Below are 21,139 nucleotides of genomic sequence, written 5' to 3'. Positions count from 1 at the left end.
GTGGTCTTTGTTCCCGAACCTAGTTATAAAACTTCATGTGGTTCCTCCCTGTCATCCACTGGTTTTCATTTAAAATAATAAGCTTGCAGAGTGTTTTCATCACCCTCTTCTTTGAACATGCCACAAATTAATGGCAATCTAAACAATCTAGCTAATCTTTTTTCTATTATTCATCCTTTTTACACAGGGAGATTTTAAATGCAAACAAAATCATCAAATCAAGATTCATTAGCAGCTGCTCAGCTTTCAATCTGTCTTGAACCATTCTCTCTCCCCTGTTTCTGTCATCCTCTAAGTTGTCCTAAAATCCCAATAAAGCCCCCAAAAAACTAATTTTCAAAAAGAAACTTATTGAGTTCTATCAGTGCCGTGACATAATGCCAATTTATTTATGGTAGAAGTTAAGCATAAAGCAGGGTGCCCGCTTTCCTTAAAATAAGGTTATTTGCATCGGAACTTATAAAAACTATTCTCACCACACTGGTAGATAGACTACTTTAATTTTTTTGATGAGAAGATTGTGCAGTGCTGTGAACTATCGGCTACAAAAAACTGCACTGGCTTGGAAACTGCCCTTTTTTAACTTTCTGAAGGTCTACATGATGTGTATCTCTACAAGCTGTGTGCTTTCTCACAATGGTGGACAGGGATGTGTGTTACAATGCTCCTCCTCAGGGACAGGTTTGGCTGCGGAGTCACATTTCCTCTCAGGGACTTCCTCGTCTGTGTGGCGGTCTATACAGAGAACGACTCTGGACTGAGAACCTGCAGAGAGAGAGAGGGGGAAGGTGATGGATATGCAGGAGGAGAGAGACCAGCTCCACGATCTTGTACTTGCACCTACCAGCCAGAGGAGGGAGCCATCATATCATCCAAAGTGAACGAGCATCATTTTGAATATTTTGTTTTAGTTAATTAATACATATGACACATATGTGAGAATCTACAGGGCTCTTAAGAGTCTAACCTTTGCCACAGGAAGCAGAACACTCAGTGAGTCCGCCTCTTCTCCACACAAATGGTGGCTGAGTGTCAGGTGGCAGGTCAGTGCGAGGGGGGATCCGAGCATTCCTGTTCGGTGCAGAGCTCCGAGGACGCGACCTCTCAGGTGTCCACCGGTCCAAGGAGGGAGGAGAAAACACAGACGAGGAGGAGGAGGAGGAAGAGGGGAAGGAAGGAAGCGAAATAGGGGGAGGAGCAGGAGGAGGGTCTTCTACTGAGACGGTGAGAGGACCTGTGAGAGAAAAAAATAAGATGGGACATGAGGACAAATTAGAGAGGACAGAAGAGGTCGGGGGGAGAGGTGAAGATTGGAAAACAGACATGAGGAGGGGGAGGAGGAGAAAAGCGTGCTAAAGAGGGAGGAAAGCGGTGAAATGTTGAAATATTGAGAATAGGAGGAAGGCAGTGAGTCAGAGGCTAATGATGTCACAATGAGGTCAGGGTCTCATGACAGCGAACATGTGGAGCAGATAGCCACCCATCTAGGTCATATGCAAACACACAAACACACTTGGACAATACTCCCTCCCACTTGGCCCACAACCACACCCATCCAAATCCATAAACACGTCAATCATTCTCCAAGGACACGGGGCTGCACAAGTGTTTCTCTGAGTAATTTGGAAAGAATGAATCTTGGTGGTGCACATGAATGTCAACAGCCCCATGTCTCTGTAAACGCTACTGCATTAAACATGCATAAACCACGGCTGCTGAACACAAGAAGGAGAAGTTGGAGCATAATGGACCTACTGCGAAGGGGTGCCCTCACTGGCTCTCGCTCCCTCTGCCTCTCTCTGGGTGCCTCTCTGGGTGTTTCCCACTCTCGCTCCGTCAGCCTCTCCCTCTCTGCCTCCTTCTTCTCCACAGGGACATAAAACTCATAGTCGATGCCTGGGTTCTCCTTGTGGAAAATGATCTACAGGGCAAAACAGAGCGAGAGAAGAGACAGAACTAGAGGTGAATGGAAGCCAACGACACATAAAACAGTCGAGCTGTAAAAAAAAAAATAAAAAAAATCGAGCAAGCCGATTACCTCAAAATTACCAAGTAAAATAGACTCGTGATTTTAAGTGCTTAAAACTTAATAGCCTGTAAAACTTGAATTTAATAGTATACGTTACTTGGTCATTCTAAGGTAATTGTTTTTTTTTAAAGTGGAGTAAACATTTACTGTGCATGCAGCCACATCTCCACTAACTCAAGGTCCAAAAGTCAAAATGTATTTGATTAAGAAAGATGTAGACATTTTGAAAATTCACAACATGTTTTTACCTAAAGATATATTCTGCCTCAATCACATTTGCAAGAATTTTGCCTTTAAAAAAATTCCTGAGTGATTGAAAAACTGCTGTCCTGCATGCCTCACACAAAGGGCAAGCTCCTGTACTCAGGAGAATTTCACTTTTTTTCAACCGCAGTAACAAAAACCCTATTTTGGCTCCATTAAATTCAATTACTGAGATCATATTGTGGTTTTGGTAGATGTAGTTGTTTGACTCCAGAAAGTAAGTAAAAGAGACTGTCACTTTGGAAGCATTTTAAATTTACTGATGAAGAAACACTATATTCAAAGTGAGGATTCATTCAGGGTGTTGATGCCATAACATATAATGACAGACTTTCGAAGCTTTATCCGATAACCTCAACAGAAGCTTTGAATGTTAAAAAAACAGCTTTGTGGATCCCCATAGATAAATGCACGTCTCCTTTCGCTCACAGGGAGGTCAGAGGTCAGGATGAGCTATAGAGCAGCCACTATGGTCCTGGCAAGGGAACGGTGTCATGCTCGAGGAGGCCTCAGCAGGGTGTGTGCTTGTCATTATGTGCCTCCCCCCCCTCGCTATGAAACCCGGTTGCCTTTCTTTCAAGACTTAACACAGTCAAGGTCATCTAAACTTAATCAGCTGGAGTCCCATGTCAGCAACGTTCTGATCTGCTATTTTTTGCCAATGACGGTAATGTGATAGCTCAATCTGTTGATGCAACGCCTTGGTCCAGAGTGAATTGTCCCGATAACACGGTGTGGACATCCACCGGTTTGTGGGCCACCATTTTGAACCCTTGAGTCTCCATCACAGGTTTTGGGGCCAGAGTTAATCATATTTCGAGGAGAGCATGGAGCTGAGGAGAATATCCTGGATACACCATGATATAGACTCGTCAATCACATGGTAGCCATGTCCTAAAGCAAGCCTTCTTATAACTTCAATTTTACTCTAAATGGGACTGAAACTACCCACTGAGATAGTAAACTCATAAGGAACATTTCTATTGAGGTAATAAATCAAGTGACAAAAAGGGACATTTTCTTATAAGCTTACATACAGTTGGACCTGAGCTGGTTATTAGAAAGAATGCAGGCTCAGTTTCTAGACGCGGCTGCCCCGTCCATATCTTCTACAGTCAGTGATAGGATGAATTAGAAGATGACTCCTGATAACTTTGGTGATCGAAACTTTGTCACTACTGTTCACGACAATGTTGCAATTAAAGCGATACACGCAACTGTTGTTTTTACACTTTAGGTTTGGTGCGGTGGGCAGCTTTTGTTGTGTTCTGACAGAGTGAGACCAGCAGTTCCCCCCTTGTTTTCAGTCTTTCACCCCATGAGACAAGATTATTGTTCACTCGGGACTCCTCGCTGTTTGTTTACTCTCATTACAAAGAAGTTGTAAACAGTTGAAATTCATGTTTTTTGAGCTTGATGAAAAAAAAAAATGCTAGGCTTCTGTACTGTTTGTATTCTAGCCCTGTCTTGTCATGTATAAAAAAGACTGTTTCCATCACTGCAGATACGAAATGGGGACATGTTTTGCGTGAAAGTGTTAGCCAAGCTAAGCTAACTTAAGATACGGACCATTAACTGTTCCCAGTTGGAGTCCAGTCCGGAGTTCGACTTATCTCGCTACTGCCTCTCTGTAATAAAGCCACAAAAATGCCCCACACCTACATTGCGATGAGCATTAGGCTTTCTCTGACCTTTCTCCTCGCCCACACTGAGTTGATGGTGAGATAAAGTAAAGTAGGTGAATACTGACGGGAGTGCTGAGTAAACAATGGGTGTAGGAAGGGGTATAACTTGTGCTGTAGCTTCGCCAGACGAGCTGAGATGTCCGACGCACAACTGATTCAACACTTCTGATGTGGCTTTTCCACCGTTCTTCTCTGCTGAACCATCCACAGATGGACAGCCGACTCCTTCTTGTCTTCATCGCCGTCAAAACATTTCTTTCCCAGTGTGTAATGAGCATTACAGCCTCACAGTGCTCCTGGCGAGGTTATAGAGTTTAAGTCTTTTTATGTCTTATTCTACAATCCCATTAAGCCCTAAAAATGCAGGTGATCCCAGCAAAGAACAAACTCCGTCCTTGGTGGTTGCCTGCTATTTTTACCCCCTCCTGCACCGTAGCTTCTGGATGCAACGCTGCGGATGACTCCTCTTCTTTAATAAGATCTTAGCCTGGGGTTAGAGTTGTTATTATTAAGCCCTGGATAGTCTGATGTGGCTCAGGCTGAGCTTTAGCGTAGCTGTTTTTATCCCTCCATAATGCCAAAATAATGCTGCCTATCTGGAGGATATTGACACAGAGCAGGGAAGCATTGCCTCAGGCTTTGGACAATGTTACAGAGATGTGCAAGACTGTGTATATGCATGTACATGTGTGTCTATATATTAGTCTATGATTCTTATCATCACTTAATTTTGCCATGCCATGGTTCATGTTTGCTTACAGGGTTAGAATAAATGCCTTCCTGTGGTTCTGTACTTACATATAGCTGCAGCTGTGTGGTGGTGGGTCCTGGAGCCCTGAGGGACTCGCCTCTCTCTTCCTCCCCCTCCGCCTGAGCCCTAGGTCGGGTGTAGGTGAAAGTGGTCCCCCCTGCCTGGTAGTCCCCTGGAGGGTCCACAGCCCAACGCCCGTTCACCACTGAAGCCCCGGTGCCGCTCCTCATGGCTGGAGGAGGAATTGAGCAAGATTTTTGAGTCTTCTTCTTGTTTAGTCTACATTGTGGGGAATTCTTTGGAAACCCCCATGAGCTTAAACACACTTTCAGACGGACAAACACAGACTTTAAAGTGCTGTCTCGCTACCAAACCTGGGGCCTGTGAGAGAGAAACCCTGCACACGTACACACTTCACTGATTCCTTATGGGCTCTAATACAATGCTGGCTTAATCTGCTTGAAGTCTTTGAGGCCACAGAAATTTACAGTCTTAGTCCAAGCCAGCACACACAGGGCCAAATCTCATTCCCAAATCTGCAATTCCCCCGCCAATGTCTCACTTTTACTAGAGCTGCAACCAGTATTATTCAAGGACTCTTAAAGGATAGCTTCACCCCAAACTTCAGTCATTATCTACTTAACCCCATGCGGATGGAAAGTTTCGTAGTCCAAATGCTAAGCCGAAAGCGTTAGCGTCCACCCTGTCTGAAGTGGGTAAGCTCCACTGGGCATTGAGGGTGTAAATAATGATTTCCTTTAATCGGCATGAAGAGAGATTGACTACATTTTCATTTTTGGGTGAAATGATCCTTTAAACGGTAAACATGTGAATGCATGTCCATGATCTTGCTCGTGTCCATTAGATCTTACCCAGGTAATTTGGGCTTGCACGTCTCTCCGTGATGTTAATGAAAGTAGCTCCGGCCGGGATGTCCAGGATCTTGTGGTAACCGAGGGGAACGGTGACATTTTGGAAGTTGCCCGTCACCTTTCGACAGGAGCTGTCCCGCCCACCACACACCCCACACTTGTCAATCATGGAGCCCGAGCCCAATACCCCATCGCAACCCTCGGTCTGGCAGGAGAAGAAGGGGAAAAGATGTGAGTGATGGGTCAGACAATGAGGAGAAAGAAAGTGGAACACAAGAGATGTGGGAGGAGGGGAGGGGGCAGGGCAGAGAATGGCTAATTCCAATCTTGTTGACATTTCTTAGACATTGCCAGAGTTTATTTCAACGTTGTTTGTGTAAATTGGTAACTGTCGCTGGCCAGATTCCTGCTCGAGAGGCAAAATCAGAAAGCCAGAGTGCAAATGAGGAAAAAGAAGGAAAGAAACAGACAAAAGAGGCCCAGAGTAGGGTGATAAAAAAAAAAATCTGGAGACACTCTGAATCTGAATGCCAGGCTTAAATCAGCCTCCAGACGTGAGACTAAGAGGGCCAGTGCTGGACTTCGTCAACCTCCAGCCAGACAGGAAGGCCTCAGTCACTTGAAGCTAACATCTCACACACGGGCATTTAAATGCACTCACCAGACACTGTCCTTCTACACACACATCATTTGAGCTGACGTTGACGCAGGGGGTCCCGTCTCTGACACGCTCGGCTTGACGCACGTAAAAACGGTAGCCGGCAGGTCTGCAGGTCAGCTCGCACTGCTTGTCTGCACCAACTGCAACATACAGAGGATACAAGGGTTACTGCACAACATACATGTCTGTTTCAAGTGTGTGGCTGCGAGATCTCCTGCATGTAGTTTTTTGTGCATCTGCCCGGTGTGGAGAATACCCAGCTGGGCGTTGAATGTCTTTGCATGTGGTCAGGAAACCGAGGCAGGGCCATATAACACCTGACAGTCACACAGCACCAGAGTGATTACCTATTTCCCCCGCTGCTCACATGTTCGAGCACACTTGCTATTCCACCCTCCCAGGGGATACAGAAGAGAGGTATAAAAAGCTTGAGGAAGGTTTGATTTATGGGAGAAACCCAACGGGCGCACACAGTGGGGAGAGGTGTACTTGGAAAGAGAGAACAGAAGGGAGGAATCAGAGAAAGAGAAGACAGCTTCAAGGTAAAGGAGGAAATTAAAGCCCTTCAGTTCCGAGAGAATAAGCTGACTAATAGATGAGCAGAGAATACAAACGGTCTCACGAGGGAATAGGAGTGAGGTACAAGTAAAACATGTGGATAAAGTTAGAGGAGTGTGTCAATGTGGTGAAACACAAAAAGCGTGTATAAAGGAATAGTTCAACATTTTCCTTCAATGAAAAGATAACTGATAGTTACACTCTGTGACCTCTCACTTCTAAAACCCTACATTTAAATTTTTTTGTTTATGTAAAGATGAAACAAACAAAAATGCATAATGTGTTATATATGATATGCCGAGCTTTAGAGGTGTTGGTGGGTGTATTTTTGAACTACGGACAGAGACAGGCTAGCTGTTCCTCTGTGTTTCCAGTGTCTATGCTAAGCTAGGCTAACCGCGTCCTACCTCTAGCTTTGTACTTAATGGTGCGCTATGCAGTTTTGGGGGCCAAATTCAAACTCAGAATTCTAATATTTCAAATATTAATGAGGTCATAATCAAAACTCAGAAATACGTATCTTTCCCACACAGAAGAAACAGGTAAGAAAAGTGATAGGGTCCGCCTAATATAAACAAAGCAAAACAACATGAAATTGTGAAACACGATGCCCCTTTCAAGGGCAACTGTGTCAATTTTACAAAAGCCTGTTTTACTGGTCTTGTGGAGTCCTACTGTAAATGTGACAAAAGTATAAGGCCTTTGTGGCTCCAGAGGAAGCTGTGTAAAAATCAAACATTTGTGATGTCACTTGAGTCAGACTCTCTACGACTATGACTTTCAAAATGAAAGAAAATTGGATCTATGGAGTTAGAAAGAAGTTAGGTAACCAGACCTCGGTAGCCTTGAAGTTTAACTGAGGGTGATGGCTTGCTGCTACATTAGCCGTTACTAGCATAACGCACCAGAATCTCTGTCTAAACTGGTCAGTGCTAGACAGTGTTGGGGAGTAACGAATTACATGTAACGACGTTACGTAATTTAATTACAAAATGTACGTAATTGTAATCCGTTACATTACTGGGAGAAAATATGTAATTAAATTACAGTTGCTTTTGGAAATTTCAATGATTACGACTTAAGTTACATTTGAAAAATCGCCGCCAAAGCTCGGATTTATTAAATAGTTTTTGCCCCCCTGGGTTCATGTTTGTTTTTAGTTTTTTCCTTCCAAAACTGACGCTTATGATTGGCTCTCTCTGGTCATGTGCCATTCGACTCAACCGACAAACCGTACGGCGGCAGTCAGACTCAGCAGCAACAGTGTCGGCGGCGCACAAGATGTTCCTGGGCTGGAAATACAAAAAACACTTAATACAGACAGAAGCCAGGCTTCCCCGTATTACAAAGGTGGCTCTCTTTTTACCCGGCTAGATCACCATGGTAACTTATGCTTAGCTCATAACCTGGTCCCGACCAGGTTCTGTTCAGAGTTTAATCATAAAATCGGTTATAAAAGCGCCGCTATTTCACTATTCAACTCATTTACAGCTGACGTCACCTTTACTTTGAAAGTCCAGTCGAGCTGGATCAGAACGGAGCATTTGTACAGAGGGAGAGATTGCGCTGATCCGCTGCTGTTTACTTTCTCTCTGAGCGTCTCCGCCTACAGATGTTCAGCTGAGGGGATACGCTGCTCAGCTGTTGATCCGACTCGCGTCAGAAGGTCATTTATTTACTTTTATATACAGTCAGTCACCACTGAAAGAAGTTGTGCGCTCGCAGCGGGACAGATACTTTAACTTAATGTCGTGGCGATGAATAAATTAATTGTTTCGCCTGTTATGTGTTGCCCAAACGCAAATCTTGAGTAGGTCTACTCTGTTTTCTCACATTTAAGAAGGTCTTTGTACAGAGACAACATGAGATTTGCTTGTAGCTACAGCACCTAAAAAACCCACTGTAACCTATTTTCATACGCACACCCAGCCTCGCTTTCAATAAAACACACACTGGCATTTTATAATTGCGATCAGTGAAATATATGAAAACAATATAAAACACAGTTCAAAACAACAGTTGTTGTTGCTCTAAAGCTTCATATTTAAAAGCAGCTCAATGTAGAGCTGTCAGAAATTAAAATCAGCCTCCTCTTGTCATATTTGGAGCAACACTGTTGCTTCAGGCTGTGATCAGGCTTTTTTGTATGCTCATACTCTCTCCATTAAAACAACCTGCTCCTCTTGGCTGAAATCAGCCTGTTGTCGCTCCACTTAGTGAGGAAGTGAGCCTCCTTCGCTGTACAGGCCTAAGATCAGACTCATAATATATGGTTAAACCTTTGAACTGAAAGGCTTATCACACTATAGGTCTTAAAATGTGAAAATGGTTAGCAGTTGAGAGATTTCATTCAAAATTAAGAAAAGTAATCAAAATGTAATCAAATGTAATTAGTTACATTACTTTGAGAAAGTAATTGAAATAGTTACACTACTATTACATTTTCAACAGGGTAACTTGTAATTGTAACCAACTACATTTCCAAAGTAATCTTCCCAACACTGGTGCTAGATAGTACACTGGGGGTTTCTGGCACAACCAGGGGAAGGGAGGAAGTCTGAAGAGTTCAAAAAGCTCAAACAACACTTGTAGTGTAGAGAACAACTTTATTAGACTGACATGTTTTGGCTTGTAGCCTTCATCAGGGTCATCCACAAGCCAAAACGTGTCAGCCTAATAAAGTTTCATTTACCACAAGTGCCGCGAAAACGGTTTGACCTCTTTAGACGTTAGACGAGAGTTTAGAAGAGATTTGTTCAATTAAATATTATAAATGGCTTTATATATTAGAAACCACATTAGAGATTTTCCAACAGGCAAATTGTACATTAAAATCAGGAACAGTGTGATTGAAAATCAAGAAGAGAAAGTTTAAGAATCTGACCTGAAGTTTGATGCCAACACTCGGTATCTAACATTTACGCTACGATCGATAAACTGAGTTGCTCCGTGGGTAATGCAGGGTCAGGTTTTGACGAAGATAGAATAATGTGTGTGATAAAAAAAACAAACTATCTAGCCCTGATTCAACTGCAGCGTTTTTGATTCTTAATTTTGATAAATGTTGAACTGATTTTATAAAGAGTAAAGACAGCAAGAGAAGAATGGGTGAGAAAGAGAGAAAATGACAGCGAGAAGCCCACTGTTCGTCTTTCTCTTTTGAGGATACAGATTGGGGGGATGTAACAGGGGTTAAAGGCCTCGGGTAGAGCTGGTGTGTGTGTGTGTGTGTGTGTGTGAGAGAGAGAGAGAGAGAAATAGAGCTATATAGACATGAGCTCATAGCATGAGTAAGGGGTCATAGATTTAGTTGCAGATGGGAGGGAGGGGGCTGTCTCTGGGAGTTCAGGGTTTAAAAGGACAAATTCTGTGCTTCTGAAGTTATGACTTCTTGCGGCGGCGTCGTATTTCTCCGCTAAATTACAACAGAATCGTAATCATTGGTGAACGCTATATAAATATGAACGGCATGACAACCTGCCAGAAGTGGTCGAAAGTTGCTGCACGGAATATTAATCTGTCATTGAAGCAGATTGAAACCTGGGCGTTTGGCTCTAAAAAAGCCCTTCTCTTGTGAAATATCTTTGATAATTCACAGTAAAGTGTGGTTTGGATATCACACTAATGCAATTTCATCGTAAAATAACACTGAAGACTGTTTCACCATGGGAAGATTTCCCCTCCCAGTTTAATAAGCCATCATCAGCTGGTAACCTAAAGCCGACCATCCTCAAAGTCAAGAAGTTCAGAGGAGATAGCCAAGAACAAAGACTAAAGGTCAAATACCAGACCCCTGGTTTCACTTTGCGTGTGAATGCAAAAAGGGTAGGTGCATAGTGAACTCAAAGAAACTCCATAAATACTTTCACAGAAGTTCCTTGAATCTCTTGACAATGATTCGCCAGGTATAATATAAGTAGAACACAAGTCATCATCAATGAAAAGGATTAGTAAAACTGGACTGTTCAGATGCCATGTCATTGTTTTGTTGGTTTCCATTTCAGGGGGACACCACACAAAACAAGGATAAGGTGGAGAGTGTCAGTGGGAGTGCTGAGTGAACCAAGTATTATCTTAATTATGAACAAGTGGCCTAGTGTAGGCTTCTGACAGTAGATTTCCCAAAAAACATCTGCAGCCGGGATGAGCCATGTTGCGAATCTCCAAATTAAACACACGCTGAGTGATGGTTAGTCCCTTTGCAAGTTCGACATCCAGATCTACAGTTGTGCGCCTGACCAAATATGTTAAGGACATTAAGGAGTGGATTTTATCTCTAAGTGGCTGGAAGTGGTCGGGAAGTGATGCAGGTGAAGCAATTGACCTAGTCTGGATGTTTATCTTTCCACAGCTTTGTAGGGAAATTAAGGTCATGCATTACTAGGAACATCAATCTGCTTATAAATATACTCCGAGAATTTAGTGTTGGTCCTTCAATACTGGTAAACATCTGCTGCACGATACTTCAGAGTGTGGTGATGACTGATTACAGGAGACCGCTCAGTTTACTGTGTTGCCAGAAAAACTAAGAAATTCTTAAAAGACAGAGCAGAGTAAACAAAGGACAAGAGGATTAAACTGTTGGATTTGATTCTCTCTTGAAAAACCCAATTCTCAACACTTCGATCAGCTGTAACTATTTTGTACCAGCTGTACAACAGCTGAATCAAGTGGACGCTGAACGTAACACGAAGGGATCCACTGTTTGAGTTCTGGAGAGCAAAGATAATGCAAGTAAATTCATCTGCTTCCTTAAATTTAGGGTTAATTCAAATATGCTATCTTTTAAAAGTAGCAAAGAGTCGCACACGGACAAAAAAAGGAATCATGTCTCATAAAATTTAAAATTGTAATGCACAAAAATGTGTCAATAATCATTCTGTAATCTCATCCCAGCGCTCTAAATCAAGACTGAATTGAATTTTGAGGTGCGTACAGATTTCGACCTACTTGTCATTATTGCAAATCTGTTTTTTTGCATCAAGCTTAAGAGATTTTTTCGAGTTCTGTTCTACGACAAAATGTGTAAGTAAATACCTCAAAACCATAAAGCATTCATGTGTCTTAAAAAAATGTTAGCAGGTTGTTAGCAAGTGGCTAAATGAGACCACAGAGGTTGTCAGGGACAATAAAACTCATCACACCGAACATAAAGACTAATCTACTCACATTTAGCTGCAAAGTATTCTGACTTAAACTTCCCAACTTGCAGATTAATCAATTTATAGTTAAGTGTGTATAGTGCTCATTGTAGCAGGACACTTACTGCTGGTTACTCAAATTCTGAGTCTGAATTTCTTCTCCAAAACTACATAGTGCTCCTTTAAGGTAACTCTGATGACACTGGAGAAAAGGAATCTGTTCTTTTTGAGAACTTCATATCATAATGAGGGTAAAAAACATCAAATCTTCTATTTTTGTCATTGATTTGACCAGATGATTTAACTTGTTTCGATTAACACATATAGTAAATTAAAAACATATGTAGCTACTGTACAATAACCTGGAAGAAAGCAGGCGGCACTGTCCAAATTCCATCCTGCTGCCGTCCTGTCTGTTGATTGCAGAGCGACAGATGTACAGTACATATTTAGAAAGAAAGAGAAAGGGGAGGCGGTGTTCCCACCCTCTCTCTCTCTTCATCCTGCTTCTCTCTTTCCGCCTGTCATAGTTATCTTTGAGAGATTAGACTGGAGACAGTGACAGAAAAGAGAGCGGGCGCTCAGAATGGGGGACGTGTTCCCACTCACGTACTCTCCCCCTCGTTCTCCATCTCCTCTTCTTCCTCTCCTCGAGTCATGTTCGAGCGGCTCCTAATCACCTTGAGCTTTCCTCTCTATTTTCGGCCTCTCGCTACTTCTCTCTGCTCCCTCTGTTCCTCCCTCTTCCACTGTCCCGCTCTCCCTCTCCGAGCTTAGTGTTCAGACAGTGGAATATATGTTGTCTAAATATACTTCCCCACTATCTCTACGTCTAAACAAACTCCAGCAGGGGCAGAGACAGAGAGAGGCAGTGGGGACAGGAAGAGGGGATGAGCCCGGAAAAAAATGGGAATATCAAGTAAAACAACACCTGCACGTGCAGCGCTTACAGACAGACTCATGGGGAGGGGGGGAAACATTACCGCTGAAATGAATCGGGACCATCATTTCTGTGGTTTTACAGCTATGGTGGCAGCTTTACAGTTTAAGCCACAAGTTCCAAACCAGAGGCCACAACACTTTGCAGTACGTACATTACAGCCTGTCACCTTGGAGGCAAAGAATCACAGGCTAAGTGGCAAGAGCTGCCTGCATGGTTTAACATAAATACTAACTGGAAATATATGCAGCACCATCCTGAAGTCCTTAACAGAGGAGTGCAGCTGGACAGAAATGACTAACACACACACACACACACACACACACACACACACACACACACACACTCCTCGCAGCCTCCGGCGTGCTGATGGGAAGCTAGATATAAAGGTTTGGGCCGTAGGCCAGTGGGACCGGACTGAAGTAAACAGCGCGTTAGGGTTTACTTAGCAGAGTGGAGAGGATCATGTCCAGTGCTGATCGAGCGTGTCTGACCCGGCCGACGTGACCGACAAATACTTTAGACACATTAAGTACCTTATCTGCCCCGTCAGCTGCTAATAAATGTGACATCTGCCATTTGGTGGCTTCTTTCATCCAGAAAATTCCTCGCAGAAATAGGATTAAGATGTGTTTTTCCAATGCCAGGAGCATGATTTACCCACCTATCGGACGCTGTCTCTGTTTTTTCTCTCTCCCTCTGTCCAGTCCTCTGCTTCTCAGCAGATCTCAAGGTCTCAGTGGCTTAAAATAAGCCCGAGCGGAGCAGAGGGCGAGGACACACAGCAGATAGAGAGAATTTAAGAGAAGCTCAATTCAGGGTACATAATCTCAGACATAATCTCAGACTTTTGCTTCACACGCACACACACACACACACACACACACACACACACACACACACACACACACACACACACACATACTGTAGGGTTGGTAGGTGAAAGGAAAGCCCCTGTGTGTTTATGCAGACAGTTAGACTCCTGCTGATACCCCGGCCTTGACTCCTGGTACAGATGTGCAGCGTACATGGTCTAGATCTGCCCTCAAAACTGTTCTCAGGCCGCTCCGACATGACCGAAACACGCCACTACAACCTTTAATGTGTACTCCTTCCCTCAGTGTTGTGTGACCTTGAGAAAGACAGGGAATCTACCAGCTAAACACAAGCCTCTGTCTTTTTTGAGTAATATGTAATCCATCCATTATCTATAAATACTTTGAAGGGAACAGGCAACAGGCGGACAACCATTTAAATTCACATTTCTGCATACAAGCAATTAATACTGTATGCAGGGATAAATACTGAACGGTATACTCAAGAGCTTTTCCATATCTTAGCTGGCCGGGTGTATCTTTTGGGAAATGGTGCTCAATAAGAAAGGCTATTTTAAAACAATATCAGATACTTTTAGTTTGTCACTTTTCGTATTCACAAAAAACAGACATTCCAATCTGCTTACTTTAGCTAAGAAAAGTTTCATGGATGATTTTTCCTGAAAATGTATGCTGTCACACAGGATCTCAATCAATTTAGTCTACTGGAAATTTCTTGGACCCAGAAATCGTGTTTCCTATAAACTTTTATGATTGAAATGTAATGAGTTTTTTCTCATACTCTGAGCCAAAAATCTCCACTTCATTAGCACTTACATGCACCAAACTTTCCAGTTTTATTCCTATCTATATTCTAAAGGTTTTAAATGGAGGGGTTTGTTCATATATCATTCATAGCCTGATTTATATGACATTTTATTTCTAAAAACAGGGCGAAAATTGTTTTTTTTATGGCTTTTGACAGTATTTTCTGATTTATGGAGTGATAAAAAGAGATATCCAAAATTCCCTCTATAAAAACCTTTGGCTATAATATGTCAACAAAATGAAATAGGAATTTTGATCATGGCTTTATCCAGTGTTTAGATTTATGTTCTGGAAATGTATGCAAATTAGCGCATATTTAATAGAATAATGCATCAATTGCATATTTAAACATACAATTTCAGAAAACTCATAATACAAAAAATAACTGTCTTAATGTAAGTAATCAGCTGGGGAAGTTTCATAGTGATATATATTAGTTAAAAAAATGTCCCTATTCTTCACCTGTAGTGTCTCCCCTTAATAAGCTCATTATGTTAATTACGCAAATTGCCAAACATGCAACGTTTAGCAACCAAGATTAATCTCATCTGCTAAACCTATAGATGACATTTTAATAATAAAAGTTCATAGGAAACAACATTTCTGGGTTTAGTATGGGTCATATAGGGGTTTCCAGTAGACTAATTTCTCCATATCACCCATCATCTACAGGAGGAAGATTTGCAGGAGGAAATCCATGGCATGGTGAAAACATGCTAACTCCACGCAGAAATGCCCAAAACGTGTCAATGGAATCAAAACTAAGACTGTACGGCACCAATGTGCTGCCCAAAGCTGTGTTAAAACTGAAGCACAGGATAAAAACACTAAAGATGAGTCTGACTGGTTTCGATAATTTGTAGCTGTATTGTGGGATTACATAAAACTATGGAATAAATTGCTTTACAGCATTAATTCTTGGCCACTTTTCAGCTCAAGCTGTCAACTTAACATATCCTCCAGGATTAAGTTATTATGGTGAACGTGTTAGCAGGCAGGTGCCCATTCTCACATCCACCATCTGTAGAATTTAAGTCCAGTGTTCACTAGTTTCAGCTTTGTTATAACTCCAACGAAAAGTTTCCAACTCTTTAGCTGCTTGCTTGTCCCACTGTCTTCACCAACTACTTACTAACTGTGTCTGTTAGTGGTTGTGTGCCAAGTAGGCAGTGTACAGTGTGCTTATTAGAGCTCTTTCATTCAAAACAGCTGCTTGGAAACCAGGTTGAATAGATTGGGCACAGGGTTTCCTGGCTGGAAACATCGCAAATTGGCATGGAACATGCGCGACTCAGGACAAGCAGGCTCTGCACGGCTTGTTCACCCTGCTGCCCGTCTGGCAAGCGAGTATAGTATCCGCTGCTGTATCACCAGAGTACAGAGCAGCTTCTTTCCTCAATCCTCAGCATGAAACCATTTTATTTCATTCATAATTTTGTTTTCAGAGGCGGCATAGAGGAACGACAGCTACCTTCCTGTTGTACAATCGTGTATTGTATAATGATGCATACAGTGAGTTATGATTCTTGAAAAAAGATGAGAGCCATGAAACCCAAACAATTAGCCAAAAGATGGTTAAAATGGCATCATTAAGCCCCAGGAGAGAGACTAGAGCTCACCTTAGATAAAGGTTACACATTGTTAAAGGTGCACTATGCCCTTGTTTATGTTCTTCTGTTTCTAGTTCTGTGTTTATTTGGACAAGTTTTAAAAAAGTGTGTATTGTTTTGAATCGGAATGAAACCAGACTGATGTATGTGGTCGGCGTTGCTGCTCTACTGTCTCCGGCTCTGCGCTCTCACAGTTGTGCGTTGATGAACTGCAGCAAGTTGATACAGTAATCACAAGTGCAAAGACAGACAGATACACAAACAGACATGCACAGCAAATCATCTCGGATCCATTAAGCCGCTCCTCTACATACAAAAGCACACTTGCCAAAACGCTCGCACAGTAAATACCCGGCAGCTTGTAAGGATATTTTTTAAATGGTAATGACAAATACTGTTGATATCATCTCACAGCTGTGTTTCTTCTCTCGCTCCCAAAACCCCTGTGTTTGTAATATTCTCTCTATCAAAATTCCTCAAATAACTGTTTTCTCTCTTCCTCTTTTCTCTCCCCCCAGCATTGGAAAACAAAGATAAATAGACACAATCTCCCCTGCGCCGAACTATTGTACTCTCAAGAAAGAAAGTAAACAAATACGCGGCACCACACACACGCGAACGCGCTCGCACTTCTGAGTGCACGCGCGCACACACACGAGCCACGTCGCCTCCCTTTGCTCCCAGTCGTCACATGACCGAGACACTTGCATCCCATCACCTCTCACCTCCCTCTCTCTCTCTCTCTCTCTCTCTCTCTCTCTCTCTCTCTCTCTCTCTCTCTCTCTCTCTCTGTCCTCCTTTCTCTCTCTTTTCTTTATCTCACGCAGTAGGAATCTGTGTGTTCTGAGTCAGAGTTGGGAGGAGAAACTTGGCAGGAGAGGACGGGAGATGTTGGACAAATCAGAGGAAAAAGAGACGAGGGAGAGCGTTTTTTGTGTGTGTGCGAAGAATAAAAGGCAGAATGAGTTCCAGTCATTCCCCTTTCCCCTTGACTCTCACCACCCTCGACGCCGCACGAGCTGCTCCAATGAGAAGAAGGATTGCGGTGGGTTGGGCATTGCGGTGGAGGCCTGCCAACGCACACCAATGCCGGAGCAACGTTTAACTCACTTAAACACACATTCTACTGACGCTTTTTTTCACCACCCTGCCCCCTCTGCTAGCATTTAATTATCGAAATAAGCCTATTATCACATGTCGAAGCACAATGCGGCGTGTTTGTTAACCCCGTCCTCACCCTCGGTGAAAGGCTCCCAGTTGTAGAGGCGACCCATGAACTCCTGGGTGTTAAAGGCTGCGCACTGCTCCGCTCTGGACTCCAGCGCTCCTCCTCCACACACCTGGTGGACAGAAACACAAACACACACACACAGAGGGAAGTTTTAAAATGCAGTGCCACACATTGAACTCATATGAAATCACCCAGCTATTAAACCGATGGTTGTTTCTCTCCCAGTCCCTGGAGGAGTAAGGGCGGAGTCGATCGTTGTGAGTGAAAAGTGAAGAAAAACAGCTAATAAAAAAGGGGAAGAATTAACTTGAGATCATAGAGGTAAGCGCAAACACAAGTCTAAAACACACACAAACACACACAAACACACACACATACACACACACACATACACACATGTAGTCTGCTTGCTGCTCTTGGCAGTCAGCGGGCGTATGAGAACCATATGGAAATAATAGATTTTTTGGAAGCGGCTGCTCACATAAATCCACTGTGGCGCTCAGTGCATGACCACAGAATGTGAGTGACTGTGTGAGCATGTGTGTGTGTGTGTGTGCGTGTGTGGGTATGAGCCCATGTCCAAGTTGTGCTCGTTCAAGCGGGGTCCTCATGGAGCCGTACAGTGGAAAGAGTTTCAGCATACCTGCGCTTTAACAACAGCTGAAACATCAGGCAGACACGACTCTGCTGGGTCATACTGAAGTGACTATAACTCACCGAGCTTTGCCCTGGTCCTACGGGACACACACACACACACACACACACACACACACACGCATTGCCATTTCCCATGTGCACTTTATACATTTCTTGCACTACATTTCGGCGGGAAGATTATTTTCAGTCGCACATTTTCAAGCCATTGCTGGCAGTGTGGTGCTATGGATAGCAATCTGTCTGAAATAACTCAACAGCTTAAAGAAAGATTGCCATGACACTTGCTGATCATCTTCATCGGACATTTCACTTCCACACATAACTTTGGTTATTCCCTGACTTTTCGTTTAGCTGCACCATCAGATCATCAACCAATTACATCATGGTTTGTGTCCAGATACCTTTAAAACAAATGACATAAATGCTAACATGCTAAGCTAAGACAGTTGGCATGGTAAAGAATATACTTGCTGAACACCAGCAATGAGAACGTTGTCCTTTTGAACGTGCTTGCATTAACGTAGCTAATGTAACATAGCTGTCTCACTGTAGACTTGTTACTATATGTGCCACGAATGGAGGGGCATTTGGTTTTATGCCACCCTAACTCTTTAATGCTAAATCGTGCAAGCTGTCATGAAGTGGTGCATCCTATTCAGGGAACTGCAAGTGACTCTGGTCAGCTGCAAAGTGTCTGTATAAGTTGCGGCATAATAGTTGAAAGCTGAAAGTCGATCGTGTTCACTTCACAGTAGAGAAATAAAAGGTCTGTTCATGCAACGTTACTATGAGGTGTCTTCCTGCGTTCTCCAAAGCAGAGGTGGTCTGAACTGTGTAAAGCAAGTTGCCAGCTACAAGCCAGGCTACAGTGAATTTAAAAAGCCTCGAACCAGAGGTCTTGTTCAGAGCTGCTGATTGGAGAAAGCCAAGTCGGTGCCAATACCACATCAACATGACAGCTCTAGTTTTCAGATTCATGCGTTGATGCACCAGTATTATCAACCTATTATAGTAATACAATATATGAAATTAAGCAACTGTCAGCAGCCAGTTGGGTTAATTTACAGTGGGAAAAGCCAGCTTGGCTCTGTTCGAAGGTAACCAAATACACCTGGCAAAATCTCTGCAGTGTTAATTAGAGAGCTTTGGAGGTGCTGGACAGAGCCGGGCTGCTGTCCCACCCTGCCTCGAGTCTTTGTGCTGTGTTCAGCTAACTGATGTAGGCACTAGCCTCATATTCAAGTAACAGATAAGTTACTGTATTGATGAGCAAACCTTTGAGTAGTTCTGCTTATTTCAATTCTGTACTTTTACTTAAATAACCTTTTGAAAACAGAGTCTTTGCTGTTGTTGTACTTTTTCTTGAGGACACGATCTGAACAATTCCTCCACCGCTGCTCACACACACACACACACACACACACACACACACGCACACACACTCAGTTTCATCAGGTAACATTACTGTGGGAAGCCACAACCATCCTGTCTGGTAAAAAACCCACCGAGTTTACAGCCCTCTGACACACAGCTGGCTCGAACACACACACACACACACACACACACACACACACACACACACACACACACACACACACACACACACACACACACACACACACTCCTGCATGCCGCACACAGAGCTCTCAGATTTCTTTGCAACTCAAATCTCTGTCGGCTCCACAATCTTTGTGTCTTTCACTCCTCTCTTTCTTTGATTCGTTCCTCTGTGTCTTTCTTCTTCTCGTTGTTTTTTTTCTTCTTTCTCTGAATCTCTCTTCACTCACACAGCTGTCACAGGCAGCTGGAAAGTTCCTCGTCGCTCATATGGGAGAGTCAAGAGCGAGGGAGTAGTCGAGTTTAAACACACACACGCACAGACCCACATTTCCCATGTGAACCGGCCTCAGCGACAAAGTGTAACTAAAACACTCTAATGGATCATCTGCCAAAGCATGCACTCAATTTCACACTTTCACTGTGTGTGTGTGTGTGTGTGTGTGTGTGTGTGTGTGTGTGTGTGAATGAAGCTGTGTGGCCGTCATGTCACAAGGCACTCATAGGGATCATCTGTTGTTTCTGTTGTGGCGAAGTGTGAAACCAGCTCATGAAACTTTATGTGGAGCGCTCCGCCACATTTTCACGCCGCAGAAACAGACTTATTTCTGTCTTATTTATGGCAGAAAGGTTCAAGCTCATACACACTCAGTGTGTCTGGGGCCACGTCCACTGAAAACGTGAGTGCATGTGGGCGCTCGAAGGTCAGTACACGTATGCGAGCTGATGTTTTCAAGTAACCCAGTAAATTTGCCCGGATTTGTGTGTGTGTCAAATGTGGTTGGTAATGGTTGTAAATATTTCTGCTGGACATAAACATGTTTGGCCCCATTTCAACCAGGAGAGTTCCTGTGTATCTATGCATGTGTGTGTGTCTGTCTGTGTGTGTGCCTGTAAGACCATAAACAAAGAAGAAAAGAACGAGGGTGCGTGTGCAGCTTCGAGAAGCTACAGTTCAGTAAGAAAAATAAAGAGCTTTCATAAAAGACAAAAACAGGAATGTAAAATGAAAAGAAAGAATGCAAGAAAATGTCAAGTGTGTGCATTCATGCGCTGGTGATCGTAAGAGTGCTACAGGGCGAGTGGATCCTCCTCCCAAAAGAGTTTAGGGTGTGTAAAAACAGAGGGAGGCTAATGGACTGAATGAAGGGAGGAGGGCAGAGGGAGGGGAGGTGAAGTGAGAGTGAAAGCAGAAGGGAGAAGACGCGTTCGCTGGTGTTTCGCAGCTCTGCGGGAGAATTTGTGTGTTATTGTAAGGACTGGTATACTTCGGTGCTCCCTCATTTACTGTGAGTGCAGGGCGAGGGGGTCTCCCCATAACCAAAGAGAGAGGGGGGTTGACGAGGGAGAGTGGCAGTTATTGAATGAGCTGAGGAGTGGAGAGAGAAAGAGAGCGATGGCTTTTACAGAAGAAAAATCCTTAAAGAGGGGGGGGGTGATGGAAGCAGAGAAAGGCAGCGAGGATGGGCCCGGGCCTGTGGATGAAATCAAAACACCCAAACCACAAGTACCCTCAAAACAGAGTCAAAACCATTCAGTC

General features: G+C 43.3%; 1 protein-coding gene across 1 annotated transcript in view; it reads right to left on the bottom strand.

The window, feature by feature from the left end:
- Nucleotides 1-631: 631 nt before the first annotated feature.
- LOC115567747 (ADAMTS-like protein 4) overlaps nt 632-21,139 on the bottom strand; it is a 38,799-nt gene continuing 18,291 nt past the window's right edge. Inside the window, exons 5-11 of the mRNA XM_030394595.1 lie at nt 17,392-17,494; nt 6,263-6,402; nt 5,602-5,806; nt 4,777-4,961; nt 1,756-1,921; nt 968-1,234; nt 632-765 (exon numbers count right to left, since the gene is read on the bottom strand). Of these exons, the coding sequence (XP_030250455.1) occupies nt 632-765; nt 968-1,234; nt 1,756-1,921; nt 4,777-4,961; nt 5,602-5,806; nt 6,263-6,402; nt 17,392-17,494 (1,200 nt within the window). The remainder of the gene's footprint in view (nt 766-967; nt 1,235-1,755; nt 1,922-4,776; nt 4,962-5,601; nt 5,807-6,262; nt 6,403-17,391; nt 17,495-21,139) is intronic.

Source organism: Sparus aurata, chromosome 17 (genome assembly GCF_900880675.1).
Source record: "Sparus aurata chromosome 17, fSpaAur1.1, whole genome shotgun sequence".
Taxonomy (NCBI): domain Eukaryota; kingdom Metazoa; phylum Chordata; class Actinopteri; order Spariformes; family Sparidae; genus Sparus; species Sparus aurata.
This window is presented reverse-complemented; position numbering and strand designations above follow the sequence as displayed.